General features: G+C 46.4%; 1 protein-coding gene across 3 annotated transcripts in view; it reads left to right on the top strand.

Annotated features, from left to right (window-relative positions):
• The window catches only part of FAM135A (family with sequence similarity 135 member A), a 277,151-nt gene that overhangs the window by 75,797 nt on the left and 180,490 nt on the right, over window positions 1-20,864 (top strand). For all 3 annotated transcript variants that reach the window (XM_033936915.1, XM_033936914.1, XM_033936916.1), the window contains one exon: window positions 3,786-3,912. In XM_033936915.1, the coding sequence (XP_033792806.1) occupies window positions 3,786-3,912 (127 nt within the window). The remainder of the gene's footprint in view (window positions 1-3,785; window positions 3,913-20,864) is intronic.

Raw genomic sequence — 20,864 nt, 5'->3', positions numbered from 1 at the left:
CGTTTGCAGAGTCAGGTGTTTCTCTGTGGACGGTTTCTGCCTTCCTACTGAAGGTAGTCTCTAACTTCCATATCAATCAAGAGATTCATTTACCCATCTCTCATCCCACAAATTTGGCAAAACAGGATAAGATTTTGCAGAGGCTGGATGTACGTAGACTTCTGTACTACTTGGAGAGGACTAATGATTTCTGGCTATCAGTCCACCTTTTTCTGCTGACCAGCCATTTGAGATGAGGCAAGCCAGCCTCCACGGCTTTGATTGCCAGATGGATTCACATGGCAATTTCATCTTCCTATATTGCCTGCGGTAAACAGCCCCTTATCTCAATCACAGCATAGTAGACCTGAGGAGTGGCTGTTTGTTGGGCGGAGACCCGGGTTGTTTTCGCCTGATGAAATTTGTAGAGCAGCTACTTGTTCTATTCTCCACTCTTTCGTGAAGTTCTACAGAATGGATGTGGCGGCTTGAAAGGATACCACTTGTATGTCCTCAATGCTGCAGGCAGGTTTGTCTGTCCCTTCCTAGACATCTGTCACTACTTTGGAGAAGCTCTTTATTCTTTTCAATGGAGCCTGTAAAGAAGAAGCAGCATCAAAAGCAACAGTCTCTTTAGGTTAGAGAGGCTGTTGCTTCTGCCTATATTCTCCATGGTCATACAGTTCCAAAAATTTCAAAAGCTCATTTTACAGAAGTGAATTTGCTTCTTGGATGAAACAATCTTTAATTCTTCTTCATGAAATCTGCAAAGTGACAACCTGGAAATCCATTCATTCTTTTGCCCATCACTAGAGATTAGATGTTCATATGAATTGATGCGGTCCATTGTGCCAAAGTGGTAGCGGCAGGGATTTCTGTGTCCCACCATGAGTAGAATTTGAGTTTATGCCACACTGAGATGATTCTTAAACATCCAATCTCTGACTACCTACAAATACTATTTTGGTACATCCCAAGTGTTTTGATTGGTCTGGTGGAAAAATAAGGAAGGGTAGATAGTTTTTACCTGTTCATTTTCTTTCCTTGAGTTCCTTCAAACCAGTCCAGAACCTACCCGTGGTTTTAGTATCCATTTGTTTAAAGTATTTATGCTGCAGGAGAAAGAAATTTTGGCTAGGTCATTATTCTGTTGGATCTTTAACCTGAAGGGTTTTATCTTCCATTGGTGTTTTTTGTTGAGCTATTCATTAATTCTGAGTGGAGTTTTGCTTTGATATGTTAAACACTGACTACCCAGGTGGCTGCACAAGGTTCTTAAATGATAACATTATATCTCTGTAATTCAGTTTTCACTTGTTGACAGGACAGCACTAACCAGTGCATCTGGACTGGTCTGGAGGAACTTAAGGAAAGAAAATTAGCAAGTAAGAACCAATTTCTACTTGTCACATTTTTAGTGTACAGTTTGCAATTTGTAATATTTTTATCAATTTAAATAACATATAACACAATGTACTATTTAGAATGATGTCTGTATTAAATATGCTGAAGGACATTTGTCCTAAAACTGTGTCCATATAGGTTTCTTTGAAGGACATCTGATATCTTACCATACCTTGTTGACATCTGATACCCTGCCTGACATGGTTATCTTCTAATGCCTTTAAATAATAACAGCCATAAGAAAGATTATGATTAGAATTGAATTATTCAAACAGTTGATAGTGATGGTTTGTAGAATTTAATATTTGTGTACCTTGAACCAGAGTAATAATTTTGTCTTTCTATACTGTTGTGGAAAGATTTATGGATGACTAATCAGTTACATAAACAAATACGTGCCTGTTTTAGTCAGATGCTAGGGAAACCATAATCTCCTTACCCAAGGTTCGTTATTTTGCCAGTTTATACTAAGAATAGAGACCCAGGCTATGAGAAATATTCATAAGCCATCAGCAATAACTAATTAGTGTTCACATAAAATCCGAATACATGTATGAAACTCAGTACATAATTATCACACCACACTTGTTAGATAAATAAGTAAAACTAATTCTTACACTCTAAATAATTCCTTATAATAATAATACCTGATTAGCAGCAATCTATTACAGTTTATCACCAAGAGTAATTTTACAAATCCTTATCCTATGCAACAAATGGAATACATTTACCTAACCCCAGCTGATAAGATAGATAAGTTCCTTATTCTCACCATCCAATTAGGCCTTAGCCCGGGAGACGGAATTATTCTTCTCAACACAAAAGATATGAATTCCCTTGCTACAGGAAAAAGAGTTCGTCAGCCACTGGTCCAGCTGTAAATTAGGTTGGCAGCAAAGGTTTACTTTATGTGATGGAATTCAGATCTGTTTAAAGTCCGGTTCTCTCTCTCAGGCAGAGAGTCACAAGAGGTAACTTTTCAGGTCTTAATTATTATAAAAGATGCAGAGTAACCTATGATAAGATGCAAGTTCACGCATCCCAGCATAGACTAAATTATAATTAGCACATTTCACTTGGATCTTGTCAGATGACCTCTCCGGACCAATCCAGAAACATAACTTAGATGAATAGCCTTTCTGTATAGAGTCTCGCACAAGCTGTGAAGCAGAGGCGCCTTCGTTAGATAAGAAGCACAGGAGCAATGCCTCCCCCAAGATTCACACAGGCTGAGTATGTAGGCATAGCTGGATGTCCTTGACTAGAATACAGTTCTCTTACATACCCATAATGCATCAGGCATTATAACAGCAAAGATGTTTTCTTCTTGCATGGTTCATGCTGGAATGATTTCTTACAGACAATGGTTCAGGCTTTATGACGTCAGAGAGGCCTAACCTTCAGGTGCAAATAAGAAAACACCCCTACACTGTGAATGTACCTTTGTAACCCGTTCTGGGCTCCTTTGGGAGGATGGACTAAATAAATAAATAATGTGCTAAATTAGCTTTTGACAATAATCTCTTCTGTAGTTAGAAGTGATATTTTGTTCATTTGGAAGCAGTTTGTTCAAATTTGAGACATCGAGTCAGAGAAGCAGAAAACCTTTTTTAAAAAAATCTCTTCCAGCTTTATACATGAGAGAGTAAGGTGAGGGCAAACTTAAGTAATTTGGAGACTATTTTGTAGAGCAGTCCATAGACCAGCAGTCTTTGATAGGAAAGTAAGATGTATTTTGTTCTAAATTGGGAGATTAATGTTTTTGTTAGTCCATGAGAATTCCTGTCTTAGCACATAACTAAAGTGTAAATGAAAAAGTTCACAAAAATTGTTGCATTCTGTCTCATTGATGTCACTGAATTTTAATTGCTGTGTTTTAAAGCATTTCATGACATAGCATAACATAAGAATTTATTTCTAGGCTGCCATTACCGTAAAGTTCAATGCGGTTTACAAAAGACTAGCTATGATACATAAATCAATGTGAAGAATATGTTAGTATTAAGAGCTAAGAAATTTAATAAGCAAGACAGTCTTAAGTTGTTTCCTGTAATGAAGGTAAGAAATAGATGATGATGAAAGCCGCTTGAAATCCTTGTCCCATAAAGCAATTTGAAAAGAGAGGGTCTTATCATGATATCTTTTGTACCTACAGCCCTTAGATGGAGGAAAAGCAAAAAAGACTTTGGCAATATGTGAGTGTTGCATAGAAAAATAACAAAACAACTCAGTTAGGTAGGACGGAACCAAACCCATTAATACCTTATAATAGAAACACCCCAATTTTAAAAGAATTCGTGCCTCCACAGGTAACCAATGCAGATGAGTGATAACTGTTCTACTGCATTCATGTTTTACTGTAGTAATTGTGGATATTTTCTTATTGTGTTGAATTGTATTAGTTTTCCTCGTCCAATGAAGAACTCCTGGTTGAACAGGAATGCCCCAGCCCAGAATAAGGACTCTCTGATTCCTACACTTGAAAGTGTTGTCTTCGGCAGTGCTTATACAAAGCAGTTATCAGCAGATGTAAGTGAGCATATTGCTCATTGTTAAAGCAATTCTTTGCCCTCATTATTCCCCCTCTTACCTACATTTATATGTCTTATGAGGAAATTACAGGCCTAATTAAGCAAAGGAGCCTGATATTCTTACATGTTTGCTTAACCAGTTGCAATTCTATTGATATCATCTTCTAATTTTTCTTTCAGTATTGCTTGATAGACTGATATTGTCCTTACGAATGGGTTATATGCCTCACTGACTGAGATCAAACTTGTATATCAGTATAGCATGCCCCTCTTGCTACTCCAGTTTTCCTCAGTCTCTGATAGTAGGTGGTAAGCTTTTCAGCTCCCCTCTTGGCACTGTTGGAACTTTGTGGACTCCTGGTTCCCCTTTTTGTGCTGGATAAAGCTTGGGTGGGTTCTGTTTGGAGATCCGTCCGACCTCTGGGGTGTTAAACCTGGCGGGTCTCGTGCTGGGTCCCTCCCCCCACCTTCCTCAACCTTCTCATATTTTTGTAGTGGGCTTCAGCAGGCGGCCTGGCCCTTCTGGTTGATCAGCCCTCCAGCTTTGAGAGCTGTGGAATCTGTTCTGACTAAGTAAAAAGAAATAACAACAACAAAAAATAAAATCCTGAGGTGTGCTAGTTTAAAGGGCTCCCTTTATAACTGCCTTTTTTCTGTGTTTTTTCCTCAAGTAACCGGCACTTTCTAGGGCGTTTTTCAGCACAATGAGCTCTTTTAAAGGAAAAAAGTGCTCCTTGTGCTCCAGACGCAAGGTACTCGTGGCCAGCCTGTGTAAGCATTGTGCAGGCCGGAGTGGTAGGAAGCCTCGCCGGCAGCCAGGGCACCCCACCGTATATGCCTTGCGGTTCAGCTTTGGATTGTGGGGAAACCTGGGCTTCCCCCATGCGGGGGGATCCCCAGCCACTGACAGTTAGGGAGCACAGGATTCCCTTACCGTCGGTTCGCCTGGGGATTCCTTTTTCGGGTTGGTAGGTTCCTCAGCCTCAGTATCAGGAAAGTCCCAGGCTTCTCAGACGCTCCGATTTTGACAGTTTCAGGTCCAATTTCAGCAGGAACCTCCTCATTCTTACCTCTGTTGACCTTCCCCCTGTTCTGGAAATAAAGGGGCAAGGTATGTCAGGGTCCCCTGCTGGGGCAGGGAGTCCCTTGAGGCCGCTATGGGTCTTTCCCCCTGAATTTGTTAGCACTTTGTAAAGCTTGTGTGCTGGTGGCAGGAGGTTCTGTATCCACTCGGGGAGGGGGGGGGTACACTCGACATCTTCCCCGGTGCGGCCCCACACAGCGGCCGTTTTTCCCCCCTCTACTCCTCTCTATCCAAATGCCCGAGGGTCTCTTGGATGAAGATTTTTTCCCAGAGGAGCACGAGGTGATTGATGAGGACCTGGACCCTTGGGGAGAATTCAAGGATCTTCTTGGGAGGCCGGATTCTGCCAGCGAGGGGTTCGTGCACCCCCCCCCCCCCCCCCCCGCCAGCGAAGATACATCTGTGGTGCGCATTTTTCAGCAAGAACAGCTCCATGAGTTAATCCTTCAGGTCTGCTTGGATTTGCACTTTGAGGACCCCGTGTCGGAGACCCCGCGTACAGTGGACCCCTTGCTTAAGGGGATTCGCTCTGCTTCCCGCTCTTTTCCTAAGCATCAGGATATTCGAGACATCATGATCGCACAGTGGCAGGTGCCGGAAGCCCCTTTTCACTTTGTGCTCCATAGCCCGCCTGTATCCTATTCCGGAAGGGGATAGGGATACTCTGAGGTTGCCTGTAGTGGTTGCGGTGGTCTCGGCCATCTCTAAGCGGCAAACCATGACTGTTGAGGGTGGTGCGGCCTTGAAGGACCCGGAAGAGCATAAGTTTGAGTCCCTCCTTAACCAGAGTTTTGATGTGACAGCTCTATCGGGCTGGTGGCTCGGGCGTGTTTTCATTTGACCCAGCATGTACTTGATGATAAATCTGAGAATTGGGACTTGCTAAGGCAAGAAGTTGCCAAAATTGAATTGGGTGCTTCTTATCTCTCGGATAGCATGTATGACCTCTTGCGTGCTTCTGCCAAGTCTCTGGCCTTAGGAGTGGCATCATGCCGTACCTTGTGGCTTTGCGCTTGGTCGGCGAATTCGGCGTCCAAAGTTAAGTTGACGAAGTTTCCTTTTAAAGGATTTTACTTGTTTGGTGAAGACCTGGACAAGTTGGTTCAGACTCTCACTGATTCTAAAGTGCCTCGTTTGCTCAAGGCGGCACTGCTTGTGGGTATGTTTTCCGCCGTTTCCGCTCAGGTCAAGGGGCTGCTTCTTTTCAGTCTCCTGAGCTCTCAAGAGGCAGGTTCTTCCAGCGCATGCAGTTCTTTCGTGGGGCCCGCCGGGGTGCGGATACCGCCTCCACCGGGTCCCCTGCCCCCCATCCTGCACAATGACTCCTTGCCGATGCCTGTCTTGGTTCCGGTGGCGCACGGTTGAGAGACTTTTATCTACAGTGGGCAGACATCATGTCCGATCAGTGAGTTCTGGAAGTGATCCGGGATAGCTATGCTCTAGAGTTCGCCCGGTCCTTGCAAAACCGTTTCCTCGCTTCTACCTCACAGGTGACGTGGAAGCAGCAGGCCTTTCGCCAGACCCTTCAGAGATTGTTGGATCTTCACGCGGTGTTTCCAGTTCCCCCGCTGGAGTGGGGCACAGGTTGGTACTCGAATTACTTACATAAGAACATAAGAATTGCCGCTGCTGGGTCAGAGCAGAGGTCCATCCTGCCCAGCAGTCCGCCCACGTGGCGGCCCTCAGGTCAAAGACCAGTGCTCTAAATGAGTCCAGCCTCACCTGCATACGTTCTAGTTTAGCAGGAACTTGTCCAACTTTGTCTTGAATACATGGAGGGTATTTTCCCCTATAATCGGAAGAGTGTTCCAGTTGTCTACCACTCTCTGGGTGAAGAAGAACTTCCTCGCGTTTATACTGACTCTATCCCCTTTCAGCTTTAGAAAGTGCTCTCTCGTTCTCCCTATCTTGGAGAGGGTGAACAATCTGTCTTTATCTACTAAGTCTATTCCCTTCGGTATCTTGAACGTTTCGATCATGTCCCCTCTCAGTCTCCTCTTTTCAAGGGAGAAGAGGTGCCAAAGAAAGAAGGGACCTTTCGACCCATCCTGGATTTGAAGGGGGTCAACAGGGCTCTTCATGTGCCTTCCTTCCGCATGGAAACTTTGCAATCTGTGATTCTGGCAGTTCAGCCGGGGGAGTTTCTGACCTCTCTTGATATGACCATGGCCTACTTACACATTCCTCCCATCATTGCTTCCTGTGCTTTGCGATTTTGTGGCAACACTATCAGTTTTTTGCACTTCCCTTTGGTCTGGCCACGGCTCCACGGACGTTCACCGAGGTGATGGTGGTTGTCGTGGCAGCATTGCACAAAGAGGGCATTCTTGTTCATCCTTTTCTGGATGACTGGTTGATTCAAGCCAAGTCGTTCCAGGAGAGCACTCGGGTCATGGCTCGGGTGGTGGAGTTTCTGCAGTCGCTGGGATGTGTAGTCAACCTTGCAAAGTGTCGGTTGTCTCCACCTCAGCGCCTGGAATATCTTGAGGTCCTGTTCGACACCTCCTTGGGGAAGATCTTCTTTCCGGAGGCCCGGGTGAGCAAATTGCAATCTCAAATTCGCCTGCTTATGGCATCCCGGTGTCCTCGGGTGCAGGATGTCCTCCAAGTCTTGATGTCGATAGTGGCCTCCCTCGATGTTGTGAGGAGGTCACAGGCCCACATGCGTCCTCTTGAGTATGCTCTTCTTCAGAGGTGATCACCTCAGAGGCACAGTCTGGATCACCCTGTTCCGCTTCCAGGCTTAGCTCGGGGCAGTCTTTGTTGGTGGCTTCAGACCCCCCATCTTGTACAAGGGGCGAGTCTGGATCAGCCGCAGTGGATGGTGCTGCTCACAGATGCCAGTCTTCTCGGTTGGGGGGGCTAAGAAGCTAGGTCACTCAGCTCATGGCACCTGGTCCACGGAGGAGGCTTCTTGATTGATCAATGTTTTGGAGACCAGAGCCATCTGTATGGCGTTGCTAGCCTTCCAGTCCTTTCCGATGGGCAGGTTAGTCAAGGTTTTGTCGGACAGTGCCACGGCGGTGGCCTATGTCAATCATCAGGGGAGCACCAGGAGCACTTTGGTGGTGCAGGAGGCTCATGGTTTTGGTGGAGTCGCACCTTCAAGAGATCTCAGCATCCCACATAGCTGGAGTGGAGAATGTTCAGGCGGATTTCCTAAGTTGTCATGTGCTAAATCCCGGAGAATGGTGTCTAAGCCCCCTGGCCTTTCAGTTAATAGTGCAGTCCTCAGCATGGACCTGATGGCCACAAGTGACAACGCCAAAACGCCCGGCTTATTCAGTCGTCGCAGAGACGGTCAGGCCTAGGGCTTGGATGCTCTGGTTCAACTATGGCCAACGGAGGGGCTGTTGTATATGTTCCTTCCATTGCCATTAGTGGGCAGAGTTCTTCTCTGCATAATTCGCCATCTGGGCCTCGTAGTATGGTGGCTCTGGATTGGCCTCGACGACCGTAGTACATGGATCCGGTGAAGCATCTTGTGGCGGATCCACCTCCTCTGCCTCTCTTGGATGACCTTCTAACTTAGGGTCCCATTCCAATGTTCGATCCGGGTCCCTTTTGTCTTACGACTTGGCTCTTGAAAGGGGTTGCCTAGGTAAGAAGGGGTATTCAGATAAAGTGATTTCAATGCTCTTGGGGTCTATTTGAGGAGTGGTGTGATGTGCAAGGAGTGGTCTCTTGTCACACTTCCCTGCCTAACATCTTAGAATGCAGGATGGCCTGGATAGGGGACTGGTTTGGTCTTCTCTCCGGGTTCAGCTTTTGGCCTTGTCAGCCTTTCGGAGATTCTTGAAAGGTCAGCGTTTGACTGCCATTCCTGATGTGATTCGCTTCTTGCGGGCATTCAAGTTGCTCAGGCCTCCCGTATGACCCTTTGTTCCATCTTGGGATCTAAATCTGGTTCTGTCCGTTCTGGTGCGCTCTCCTTTTGAACCGTTGGATGACTGCTCTTTGATGGACCTTACTCTTAAGGCAGTCTTCTTGGTGGCCATACTTCAGCTAGATGTATTACTGAGCTGCACACTTTCTCTTGTAGGGCTCCCTTCTTGGAGTTTTCTAGGGAGCGGGTTGTCTTGAAGCCTGTTCCTTCCTTTCTGCCAAAAGTGGTTTCTTTTCATGTCAATCAATCTGTAGTCCTCTCAGTGTTGGGTTGTTGGGAGGGTTCTTCTGAGCAGAGACAGCTACACAAGTTGGATGTCAGTCAGGTCCTTCGCTCTTATGTGCAGAGGACCCAGGAGATCAGGAAATCAGATCATCTCTTTGTCCTTCTAGCAGGTCCTTGTAAGAGGGATGGCGCTTCTAAGGCTACTATTACGCGCTGAATCAAGGAGATTATTGCTTATCTTCTGAAGAAGAAGCCTGTTCCCGACTTTCTCAAGACACATTCAACTAAGGGTCAGACAGCTTTTTGGGCTGAGTCTTCTCTAGTGCCTCCAGTGGATATTTGCAAGGCTGCAGTTTGGTCTTCTCTGCATTCCTTTGTCAGACACTACCGTGTGGATGTTCACGTGCGTCGGGACGCGGTAATCAGTGAACGTGTTCTGGTGTCGGCTCTTTGGGGGTCCCACTCTTGATGGGTACTGCTTTTGTACGTCCCATTCATCAGTCTACCAAGCGATACAGAAGAAGAAATTAGGTTCTTACCTGCTAATTTTCTTTCTGTTGACTTGTAGACTGGTATAGTCCACCACCCTGTCTGTCTTTGTGCGGTGTTTGTGGGTTTTTTGCTCGTGTGCAGATTTTGAATTTTTCTGCGGGTTCTGGTGTTTTTCTAGGGCCGGGGAGAATTAAGAACAGCAGCGATGGCTCAGCTAGCTTAGCTTGTGAGCTGTGGGGATATCCAGGGTCAAAGTTCTATATATGTTCTAACAGTTGTTTAAAGATGTTTGTTGTTTTCTTACACTCCTGTTCGGAGTGTTATTTACTGTTTTTCAGTTCAGAAATTTCCTAGATTCTGCTTGGCTATTCGGCAAACTGGAGTAGCAAGAATGGCATGCTATACTGATATACAGGTTTGATCTCAGCCTCTACCTACTGGTAGCAGTGAGGCATATTACCCATTCGTAAGGACTATCCAGGGATCTCAAAGTCCCTCCTTGAGGACCGCAATCCAGTCGGGTTTTCAGGATTTCCTCAATGAAAGCAGTGCATACACATAGATCTCATGCATATTCATTGGAGAAATCCTGAAAACCCGACTGGATTGCGGCCCTCAAGGAGGAACTTTGAGACCCCTGGACTATACCAGTCTACAAGCTAACAGAAAGAAAATTAGTAAGTAAGAACCTAATTTCTCCTTTTCTAGATTTTTCGTTTTACTTGAACTTCCTGAGAAGTTGTAGGATATGTTGACTGATAGGACATGTTGATGTGCTGCAGAATAATCACAGATCAGTACAAAATAAATGGCAACCATCTCTTTCTGTTGTATAAACATAGGAGTCTGTACTCTAGGTGAACTCCCTCTGGTCGTGAACTATTGCTAAAGGATGTCAAGCACATCTTTCAGCTCGTTCTCCTTCACCAGTGGAATAGAGTGCCATCTTCAGTGTTTCCTTGTACAGGCAAACTTAAAAGGTAAGTTCTGATCTGCTCTGTTTTATTATTTTGGGGTATTATATCTGTTTTATGAGACTTTGGTTCCTAGAGGTCCCCAATTTAGGGCAGCTCTGCCTGGGAGAGGAATCATATTCCAAATGGGCAGTCCGCTGCTCATGGGTAACCCCCAGGTGTACCTGCTGAACCAGCCTGCTTGGCGCATTTTGGAAGCTCAGGGACTGTTCCCTTGGGAGCTAGCTTGTCTTTTGATTTATCAGAGCCTTGCGTGCAGGCTGTGAGGCCTCGGTGTAAGTTCCTTTGTGCTTCAGGGAGTTAACTATATTCTACCCCCCCCTGTTGTGGCATGTTGATCTGTGAAGGTTGAGGTCTCAGTCGGGTTCACTCCGACTGGAAGCCTGAAGATCTCCAGTTTTGGAGCCAGTTGGAAAGGATTTGAGACAGAAAATCTTTTCTCCTTTTAGTCAGACTGCAGAAAAGGCACAGTACAGTGAGTACAGCCCATTGTTTTTTGTGCCTTTTCTGCAATCTGACTAAAAGGAGAAAAGAGTTTTGGCATGAATTTGCTGATAGCAGCCATCTTGGGTTTTAATTTGGATCAAAATCAATAAGGATGAACTGTTATCCCAGGACAAGCAGGCAGCATATTCTCACACATCGGTGACGTCACTAATGGAGCCCGCAGCGGACAGCCTCGAAAGCAGACTTGCTTGAAGATCTTTATAAGAGCTTCCGAGTGCTGCACCGCGCATGCGCACGTGCCTTCCCGCCCGAACTAGGGGGCGCATCTCCTGTGAGGATCCTCAGTTCAACGTTTTCCGCAGATCCAAGAAGTCCTCTTCATCTTTGCTCTGCAGCAAACTTCGTTGCCTTCTCTCACCGCGGCTGATTTTTGTTTTATTTTTCGGTCGCTGTGCGTTTATTTTCTTCTTTAACAAAATTAAAAAATAAAATAAAAGACTTTTCTTCCTTTTTTGTCCGGTCAGCGGGCTTTGGGCCTAGGCCCAATCGCTCGTATTGTTCGACACGGACTTTATTTTTTTTATGTCCCGGCCCCTGACCGGGTTTAAACGCTGTCGCCAGTGTGAAAAGACAGTTTCCATCACCGACCCTCATTCTCGGTGTTTGGCTTGTTTGGGGCCTTCTCATAACCCTGAGGATTGTTCCTGCTGTTGGACTCTTCAGTCTAGGGCCCTTCGTCGTCGGTGCGACCAGTTCAAACAACTTTTTGGCGGCATGGAGCAAGCCCCTGACAAGGCCTCGACCTCAGCCTTGGGGTCGGACTCGGTTTCAAAGACCCCGTCTTCCATTGTGGCCTCGGTCTCGAAGGCCTCGCCCTTGACTTCAACAGCTGTCTCGGTCTCGAAGGCCTCGACCTCGGCTTTGGCTGGAGGTTTGGTCTCGAAGGCCTCGACCTCGACCCCGGCTTTTCTTCCTGCTAAGGCCTCAACTTCGGTCTTGAAGGCCTCAACAGTGCCTCAGGTAAAGATGTCCTCGCTGGGTAAGTCCTGTTTCTCTTTCATGTACCGTGCCTAAGAAGCCACCAGAATCCTCCTTGAGACCTCCTTCTAAGCGTGCCTCTAAGAGTAAGGAATACTCATCTTCGAGGTCGCCCTCTTTGGAGCGCACTGCTGCACCTACGAGAACAGATCCTGTTGTCTCGGTGCCGATGTTCGAGGACATGTTGAAGACCATCTTAACCACACAGATTTCCTCGATAGTGGCTCAACTTGTTCCGTCCTCGACCCTGCCTCCTAGGGGCCGGCCTGAGCATTAATCTGATCCTCCAGTGGTAGTGCCTCGAAGCAGGTCTCGTAAGCCAAAGCGACTCTCTTCCAGTGACTCTTCGCCTGAGCCTCCATCAATGTCTCTCCCGCCTCGCCCGAAGCATCGCTCGAGGCATACGAGACATTTTTCTTCGAAGCTTTGTACAGAGGCATCTGTGTGCCAGTCTCCCTCTATGGATACTGAGGCTTCTGTGTCTCGTTCTTCCACAGCGAAACACAAGTCTCAATCCCGAGAGGCCTCGACTCTGAGTTTCTCAAGATCAAGGACTCCTCCATCGAAGCCAACGGTACGGGACTCTTCTCCTCCTGCCTCGGCACATTCTGTGCCTCGAACACCGGGAACATCACCAGTGAGGAGTCTGAAGTGCAAACATTCGATGACTCCACCTCAGGTAGATAGTGCAGCTTCTTCAATTACCATGCGTCTTGAGTCTGAACCTTTGTCTCAATACTCTAAGAGAGGCGTCTCCCTCCTATTCTGTGGCTCCAAGGTCTCGTACTCCTTCTCCAGATGAGTCCTCCATCTCAAAATCTACTTCTTTTGCTAAGTTTGTTTTTGATATGGGACAGGCCCTCAAACTGGATCTTCTTTCTGATTCTAAGTATACTCCAGAATAGTTGGCGGACATGGAACTTTCTCATCCTCCCAAAGAGACTTTGAGATTACCTATGTCTCCAGTCCTTAAACAAACTTTCATACGGAATATGGAAACTCCCTGTTCTATTACGGCTATTCCATCCAAATTGGAATCCAGATACCGTACTGTTCCCTGCAAGGGATTTGAAAAATCTCAATTATCCCATCAGTCCCTGGTGGTGGAATCATCTTTGAAAAAGGCTTATCCTTCCAAGCTTTATGCTGCAGTACCTCCAGGCAGGGAGAGTCGCACCATGGACAAGTTTGGCCGTCATTTATACCAAAACTCGATGATGGCCAATAGGATTCTTAATTATAATTACACTTTTACTACCTATTTCAACCATTTTTTGAAATTGTTACCTTCCTTTTACCTGACATTTCCAAAATACGTCTGCCGGAGTTTAAGCAAATCCTCAAGATTCTTTCTGAGTTGAGACTCTTCATGCTACAGGCTTCCTATGATGCTTTTGAATTATCATCTTGAGTACCTGACTTTGCTATAGCCATGCGTAGACTGGCTTGGCTACATATTGTTGACATGGATCCCAATCTTCAAGATCGATTGGCCAACTTACCTTGTCAGGGTAATGAATTATTTGATGATTCCATTGAAGCGGCTACTAAGCGTCTCTTGGAACATGAGCGCTCTTTTGCTTCTCTCATTCGACCGAAGCCCAAGACACCTCCAGCTCGGGCATACAAACAGACACGTCGTTACCCTCAGAAAACGACTCCTGCTTTTTCCAGGCCTTCACCTTGTCGTCCTCAGCAGCAGCAACGTCAATAGAAGCCTTAAACTCCTGCTGCCACCAAGCCAGCTCAGTCTTTTTGACGTTCCCAGCTTGAGCATTCCAACCTCCCTGCATCGGAATTCTCTTTTGCCCATAGGAGGTCGTCTTTTCCATTTTTACCATCAGTGGGAAATGATCACATCCGACCTCTGGGTTTCACCATTTTGCGAGAGGGATACTCTCTTCATTTCCTTCAAGTACCCCCAGATCACCCTCCAAGAGAGTGTCCTTCCAATCGGTCGCAACTTCCTCTTCTTCAGGAAGCTCAGGCTCTTCTTCGCCTTCAAGCTGTCGAAGAGATTCCTCTTTCTCAGCGGAACTTGGGGTTCTACTCCAGTTACTTTCTGGTTCCAAAGAAGACGGGGGATCTGTGACCCATTCTGGACCTCAGAGCTCTCAACAAATTCCTGCTCAAAGAGAAGTTTCGGGTGCTCTCATTGCCCACCTTGTATTACCTGATGAATCAGGGAGATTGGATGTGCTCGCTGGATTTCAAAGAGGCTTATACCCATATCCCCATTCACCCAGCCTCTCGCAAATATCTCAGATTCCAGGTGGGAGATCTTCATCTACAATACAGAGTCCTTCCTTTCGGACTCGCCTCTTCCCCCAGAGTCTTCACAAAATGCCTGGTGGTGGTGGCTGCAGCTCTGCTCACTCAAGGTCTTCAAGTTTTTCCATACCTCGACGACTGGTTAATCAAAGCCCCCTCTCAACAAGTGGTTATTGCAGCAACCCAACAGATTATTCTATTCCTTCAAAATCTGGGCTTCGAAATCAACTTCCCAAAATCCCAGCTGACCCCATCTCAATCTCTCCAATTCATTGGGGCCACCCTGGATACTGTCCACCTCAGCGTTTCTACCTCCATCACATCGAGATACCCTCATTCGCCTTTGTCATCAGGTGTTTCGTTTTCCATCTATTTCTGCAAGGCAAATGATGATTCTACTCGGCCACATGGCTTCTACAGTTCACATGACTCCTTTTGCCAGACTTCACCTTCGTATTCCTCAATGGACCCTGGCATCCCAATGGCAACAGGCAATCGACCCGCCTTCTCAACAGATAACAGTAACTCCTTTGTTGAAGCAGTCTCTCCACTGCTAGATGCTCTTTTCCAATCTTTCCAGAGGTTTGCTGTTCCACACCCTGCCTCATCAGAAAGTACTCACCACGGACTCATCTACTTACGCTTGGGGAGCCCATGTCGACGGCCTTCTTACACAGGGTGTGTGGACTTCGCAGGACCGTCGTTGTCATATCAATCTGTTGGAACTCAGAGCGATTTCAATGTTCTCAAAGCTTTTCAACACCTTCACGACACTGTGGTTCTCGTGCGGACGGACGGACAACCAGGTGGCCATGTACTATGTCAACAAACAGGGAGGAACGGGTTCTCATTCCCTGTGCCAGGAGGCTCTGAGGATGTGGACTTGGGTGATTCATCGCAACATCTTTCTCAGACCTGTCTACATTCAAGGTCAACACAACTGTCTGGCCGACAACTTTGAGTCGTCTTCTACAACCTCACAAGTGGACACTCAATTCTCCCACACTTCGTCAAGTTTTTGCTCGCTGGGGGACCCCGCAGATAGATCTCTTTGCGTCCCCCCTCAACTACAAGCTGCCTCAATTTTGCTCCCGGATATACTCCCCTCAGCGACTGGAGGCAGATGCTTTTCTCCTGGACTGGAGGGATCAGTTTCTTTATGCCTTCCCTCCATTTCCGCTGATTCTCAGGACTCTTGTCAACCTCAAGTCAACACGTGCCACCATGATTCTCATAGCTCCTTGGTTGCCCAGACAACCGTGGTACTCCCTTCTACTGCAATTCAGCATCAGGGAGCCTCTGCTTCTACCAGTTTTTCCCTCTCTACTTACTCAGAGTCAGGGTTCCTTACTCCATCCCAACCTGCAGTCGCTACACTTAACAGCTTGGTTCCTTTCAACCTAAACGACTCTTTCCAGTTCTCTCAGTCGGTACAAGATATTTTAGTAGCTTCCAGAAAGCCGTCCACTCGCCAGTGTTACGGCCAGAAGTGGACTAGATTTTCTACCTAGTGTTCCACCCGTCAGTTAGAGCCAACGTCTACCTCCTTGGCTTCTGTTTTGGATTATTTACTTCACTTATCGCAATCTGGACTTCAGTCTACTTCTATTCGAGTCCATCTCAGTGCGATTGCTGCTTTTCATCAGCCTCTTGATGGGAAACCTCTCTGTGCACATCCTATGGTTTCCCGATTTATGAAAGGTCTCTTTAATGTTCATCCGCCACTTAGACCGCCTCCAGTGGTCTGGGATCTCAATGTTGTTTTAGCTCAACTGATGAAACTTCCATTTGAACCAATTGATAAAGCTCACCTCAAGTATCTCACTTGGAAGGCTGTGTTCCTGATTGCCCTCACATCTGCTCGACGAGTCAGTGAGTTACAAGCTTTGGTTGCGGACCCACCTTTCACAGTTTTCCACCATGACAAGTTGGTCCTCCGTACTCATCCAAAATTCTTACCTAAAGTTGTTTCAGAATTTCATTTCAATCAATCTATTGTTCTGCCAGTATTTTTTCCAAAGCCTCATTCTCATCCGGAAGAAGTGGCGCTTCATACTTTGGACTGCAAATGTGCCTTGGCTTTCTACCTACAACGCACTCAACCTCACAGAACAACTCCTCAACTTTTCATCTCCTTTGATCCAAATAAATTGGGACGTCCTATCTCGAAGCAAACCATCTCCAACTGGATGGCTGTTTGCATCTCTTTGTGCTATGCTCAGGCTGGTCTTCCTCTGCAGGGTCGAGTCACGGGCCATAAAGTTAGAGCTATGGCGGCATCTGTAGCTTTCCTCAGATCAACTCCTATTGAGGAAATCTGCAAGGCTGCCACTTGGTCCTCGGTTCATACTTTCACCTCTCATTACTGTCTGGATACTTTCTCCAGAAGGGATGGCCATTTTGGCCAATCTGTTTTGCAAAATCTTTTTTCTTAAATTGCCAACTCTCCCTCCGTCCCTTTATACTTAGCTTGGAAGTCACCCATGTGTGAGAATATGCTGCCTGCTTGTCCTGGGATAAAGCACAGTTACTTACCGTAACAGTTGTTATCCAGGGACAGCAGGCAGATATTTTCATGACCCTCCCACCTCCCCTGGTTGGCTTCTTGACTAGGTATCTGAACTGAGAATCCTCACAGGAGATGCGCCCCCTAGTTCGGGTGGGAAGGCACGCGCGCATGCGCGGTGCAGCACTCGGAAGCTCTTATAAAGATCTTCAAGCAAGTCTGCTTTTGAGTCTGTCCGCTGCGGGGCTCCGTCGGTAACATCAACCATGTGTGAAAATATCTGCCTGCTGTCCCTGGATAACAACTGTTATGGTAAGTAATTGTGTTATCAAGCTGTTTGTGCTGGATGGTCGGCTGAGGAATGTCTGTGTACTGTGTGCCGTGGGGCATGCGAGGGAGGGGCGGGAACCTCAGGCTTAGCCTCCTCTGAGTACTCTAAGGCTGGGGAACCAAGGAGGTCTGGGTGGCAGTGAAGAAATCTCTCCTGGAGACCCCGAACAGCGAGTCCGTGAAGCGCAAGTGAGTGGAAGCAACAGAGTCCAAGAGAAGCCAGTCTGAGGTCCTGCAGGGGTCCATGGGGCCTCCTGTTCATGGTTTTACCCTAGATTTCATTAATCTCCTGTGAAAAGCCTATCTGATGGGACCAGGATGCTGTGCGCTGCCTGTGAGCACAATAGCTTTGGACTGGAGAGAGCTTCCACTCCAAGAGACCACCTTGCTGCTATGGAACCTGACATCCTGCCTGAGTGAACAGGTGGGCCAGGACTGTGAGGACTGGAAATCGGACTCCATGCCTTTACTGTCCCAGAGCCTGGTTTCTTGCCTAAAGGACTGAGGTTCCCTTTCAAGGATTGGATTTCAGGAGGCAATAATCCCTCTTGACCAGGGGAATGACCACTCGGTTCAGCGGCTTTTTATGTCAGCTGCCATGTTTCACTTTATTACAGATGTGCTCAGGGAACTGAAGCTTGAACCACAACAACTTTTGACCTCTCAGTGCACAATCACGAGAGGTATAAATGCTCAAACTGTCTTTTTTTTCTTGCACACCTGGACATTACATTGCTAATCATTTTCGTCTGGTCCAGAGAAGAGCGACAAAAATGATAAAAGGTATGGAAAACCTTTCATACGCAGACAGGTTGGGAAGGCTGGGGCTCTTCTCCCTTGAAAAGAGGAGACTCAGAGGAGACATGATAGAGACTTTCAAGATCATGAAGGGCATAGAGAGGGTGGAAAGGGACAGATTCTTAAGATTATTGGGAACCACAAGCACAAGGGGGCACTCGGAGAAGCTGAAAGGGGACAATTTTAGAACCAATGCTAGGAAGTTCTTTTTTACACAGAGGGTGGTGGACACCTGGAATGCGCTTCCGGAGGTTGTGATAGGACAGAGTACACTACGGGGGTTCAAGGAAAGATTGGATAAATTCCTGAACGATAGGGGGATTGAAGGATACAGAGAGAGGAAGAGATAGGTTTTAGACAGAGTATGGATGGAAGGATAAAAGGGATTAGAGAAGGATCACATTACAGGTCATGGGTCTGACCCAGCGGAGGCAACTTCTTATGTTCTTATCACTGAGCAATGTGAGTCTCCAGAAGGCTCTCTTAAAGGGTAGCCAAGACTATGGCTAAACTGTACCCTATGGCTCCGGAATTTCAGCAGCTGTTTAGTCAGCCGAAGGTGGATTATGTGGTTGCTCAAGTGACAAAGTGTATCTCCTTCCCTAGTGAGGGAGGCATGATGTTAAAGGATGTGCAGGATCACAAGATGGACGTTGCTCTTAGGAAGCAATTTGAAGCACTAGCTTTACATAGAAAATGATGACAAATAAAGGCTAAATGGCCCATCTAGTCTGCCCATCTGCAGTAACCATTATCTCTTTCTCTCTCCAAGAGATCCCACTTGCCTATCCCAGGCCCTTTTTCAATTCAGACACAGTCTCTGTCTCCACCACCTCTTCCAGGAGACTGTTCCATGCATCTACCATCCTTTCTGTAAAAAAATATTTCTTTAGATTTCGCCAGAGCCTATCACCTCTTAACTTCATCCTATGCCCTCTCATTGCAGAGTTTCCTTTCAAATGAAAGAGACTCGACTCATGCGCATTTACATTGCATAGGTATTTAATCGTCACTATCATATCTCCCCTCTCCCGTCTTTTCTCCAAAGTATACAGATTGAGATCTTTAAATCTGTCCCCATATGCCTTATGATGAAGACCACATACCATTTTAGTAGTCTTCCTCTGGTGATCAAAGCTGCTGTGGCATCCTCGTTTGTGGCGTGTGCCTGCCACACCAGATTATGGTTTAGTCCTGCGGCAGAGGAGGGCTTATGCCCTCACCTGTTGCTTAAGGGGGTAGATTATGTGGTGGATGCTTTTTGCCATCATCAGAGTCATTTACAAGGTGTCAGCTTATGCTGTTTCTGCCTGCAGGATGCTCTGGATCAGGCAATGGGTAGGCGATTCAGCCTGCAAAGCCATCTTAAATAGATTGCCTTTTAAAGGGCAGATGCTATTTAGTAAAGGCTTGGACAACTTCATGGCCAGTATGGCAGATCACCATCCTAAGTTTCTTCCTGACAGCAGACCTCGTTGGCCTGCTGGGGGAGGCAGAAGCAATTTTCGTTCTTCACAACATTTCCGCCAATACTACACCAGTGCCACTGCTCAGAGATTGTATCAGGATTCCAGACAGAGATTTGGTAGCTCCAGAAGCCAGCAACCCTTGGGATCTTGTCAGCCCTTCCTCCAAGAAGTCACAATGACATCAAGGCAGCAGCTGCACTCCACATGTTGGCGGGCTGCTGTCGTCATTTTGGAGGGCATGGGAGCAAATTTCCTTGGACCACTGGGTCTCTATCTTATTCAGGAGAGTCACAAATTTGATTTCTATTGCCCTCCCCCAGATCTGTTTGTGGATTCTCCAGCCTGATGGCCAAACAAGGAGTCCAGGGTCCGTGCGACAGTGCAAAGGCTGCTACATTCATGCCATTGGACTAGTTCCTGACGAAGAATCGGGCTCTAGTAAGTACTCCATAGTGCCCAAAAAAGGCACTAAAGACTGAATATTGATTCTGGGCCTAAAGTCTGTAAATATGGTTCTCAAAGTACCAGGCTTCCACATGGAGATGATCCAGTCAATAATTGCAGTGGTGCACCGGGGAAATTCCTAGCCTCCCTAGGCTGACGGAGGCATACATTCATATTCCCATTTTCTCAGCCTAAAGGAAATACCTGAGATTCTATGTCTTTGCAAAGGCATTTTCAGTTTGCAGCCCTACCCTTCTAGTTGGCAATGGCTCCATATACCTTCAGCAAGGTGATGGTGATGATTGCAGCTCACTTTGCAGAATGGAAGTATAGGTACACCCATACTTGGACGATTGGTTGATTGGAGCCCTGTCAAATTTAGAGGGCGAGCTAGCTGTGCGGCAAGTAGTAAATCCACTACAAAACTATGAGGGTAATGGTAAGGAAGAAACTTAAGAACAGTTCAAAGAAATGGCGGACTGTAGAGCAAGCCTGGTCTTTTTTCAAGGACACGGTGAGTGAGGCGCAAAATCTGTATATCCCCAGATTCAGAAAAGGGTGCAAAAAGAGCTGAGCAAAACACCCGGCGTGGCTAACTAAAGAAGTGAAGAAAGCGATAGGTGATAAGAAGAATTCATTCAAGAAATGGAAAAAGGGCAAAACCGAGGAGAACTGGAAAGAACACAGGAAGTATCAAAAAGAGAATATGAAGAGAGGCTAGCCAGGGAAGCACAAAATTTCAAACCGTTCTTCAGATATGTTAAAGGGAAGCAGCCGGTTAGGGAGGAGGTGGGACCGCTGGATGACGGAGATAGGAAGGGAGTGGTGAAGCAGGAGAAAGAAGTGGCGGAAAGACTAAACATGTTCTTTTCGTCAGTATTTACAAAAGAGGACACATCTAATATACTGGAACCTGAACAAATCTTCAAAGGAGAACAAGCACAAAAATTAACATACATAGTAGTGAGCCTTGAAGACGTACACAG

Source organism: Geotrypetes seraphini, chromosome 3 (genome assembly GCF_902459505.1).
Source record: "Geotrypetes seraphini chromosome 3, aGeoSer1.1, whole genome shotgun sequence".
Taxonomy (NCBI): domain Eukaryota; kingdom Metazoa; phylum Chordata; class Amphibia; order Gymnophiona; family Dermophiidae; genus Geotrypetes; species Geotrypetes seraphini.
The sequence above is the reverse complement of the archived record's forward strand: the minus strand, read 5'-3'. Positions and strand labels throughout refer to the sequence as shown.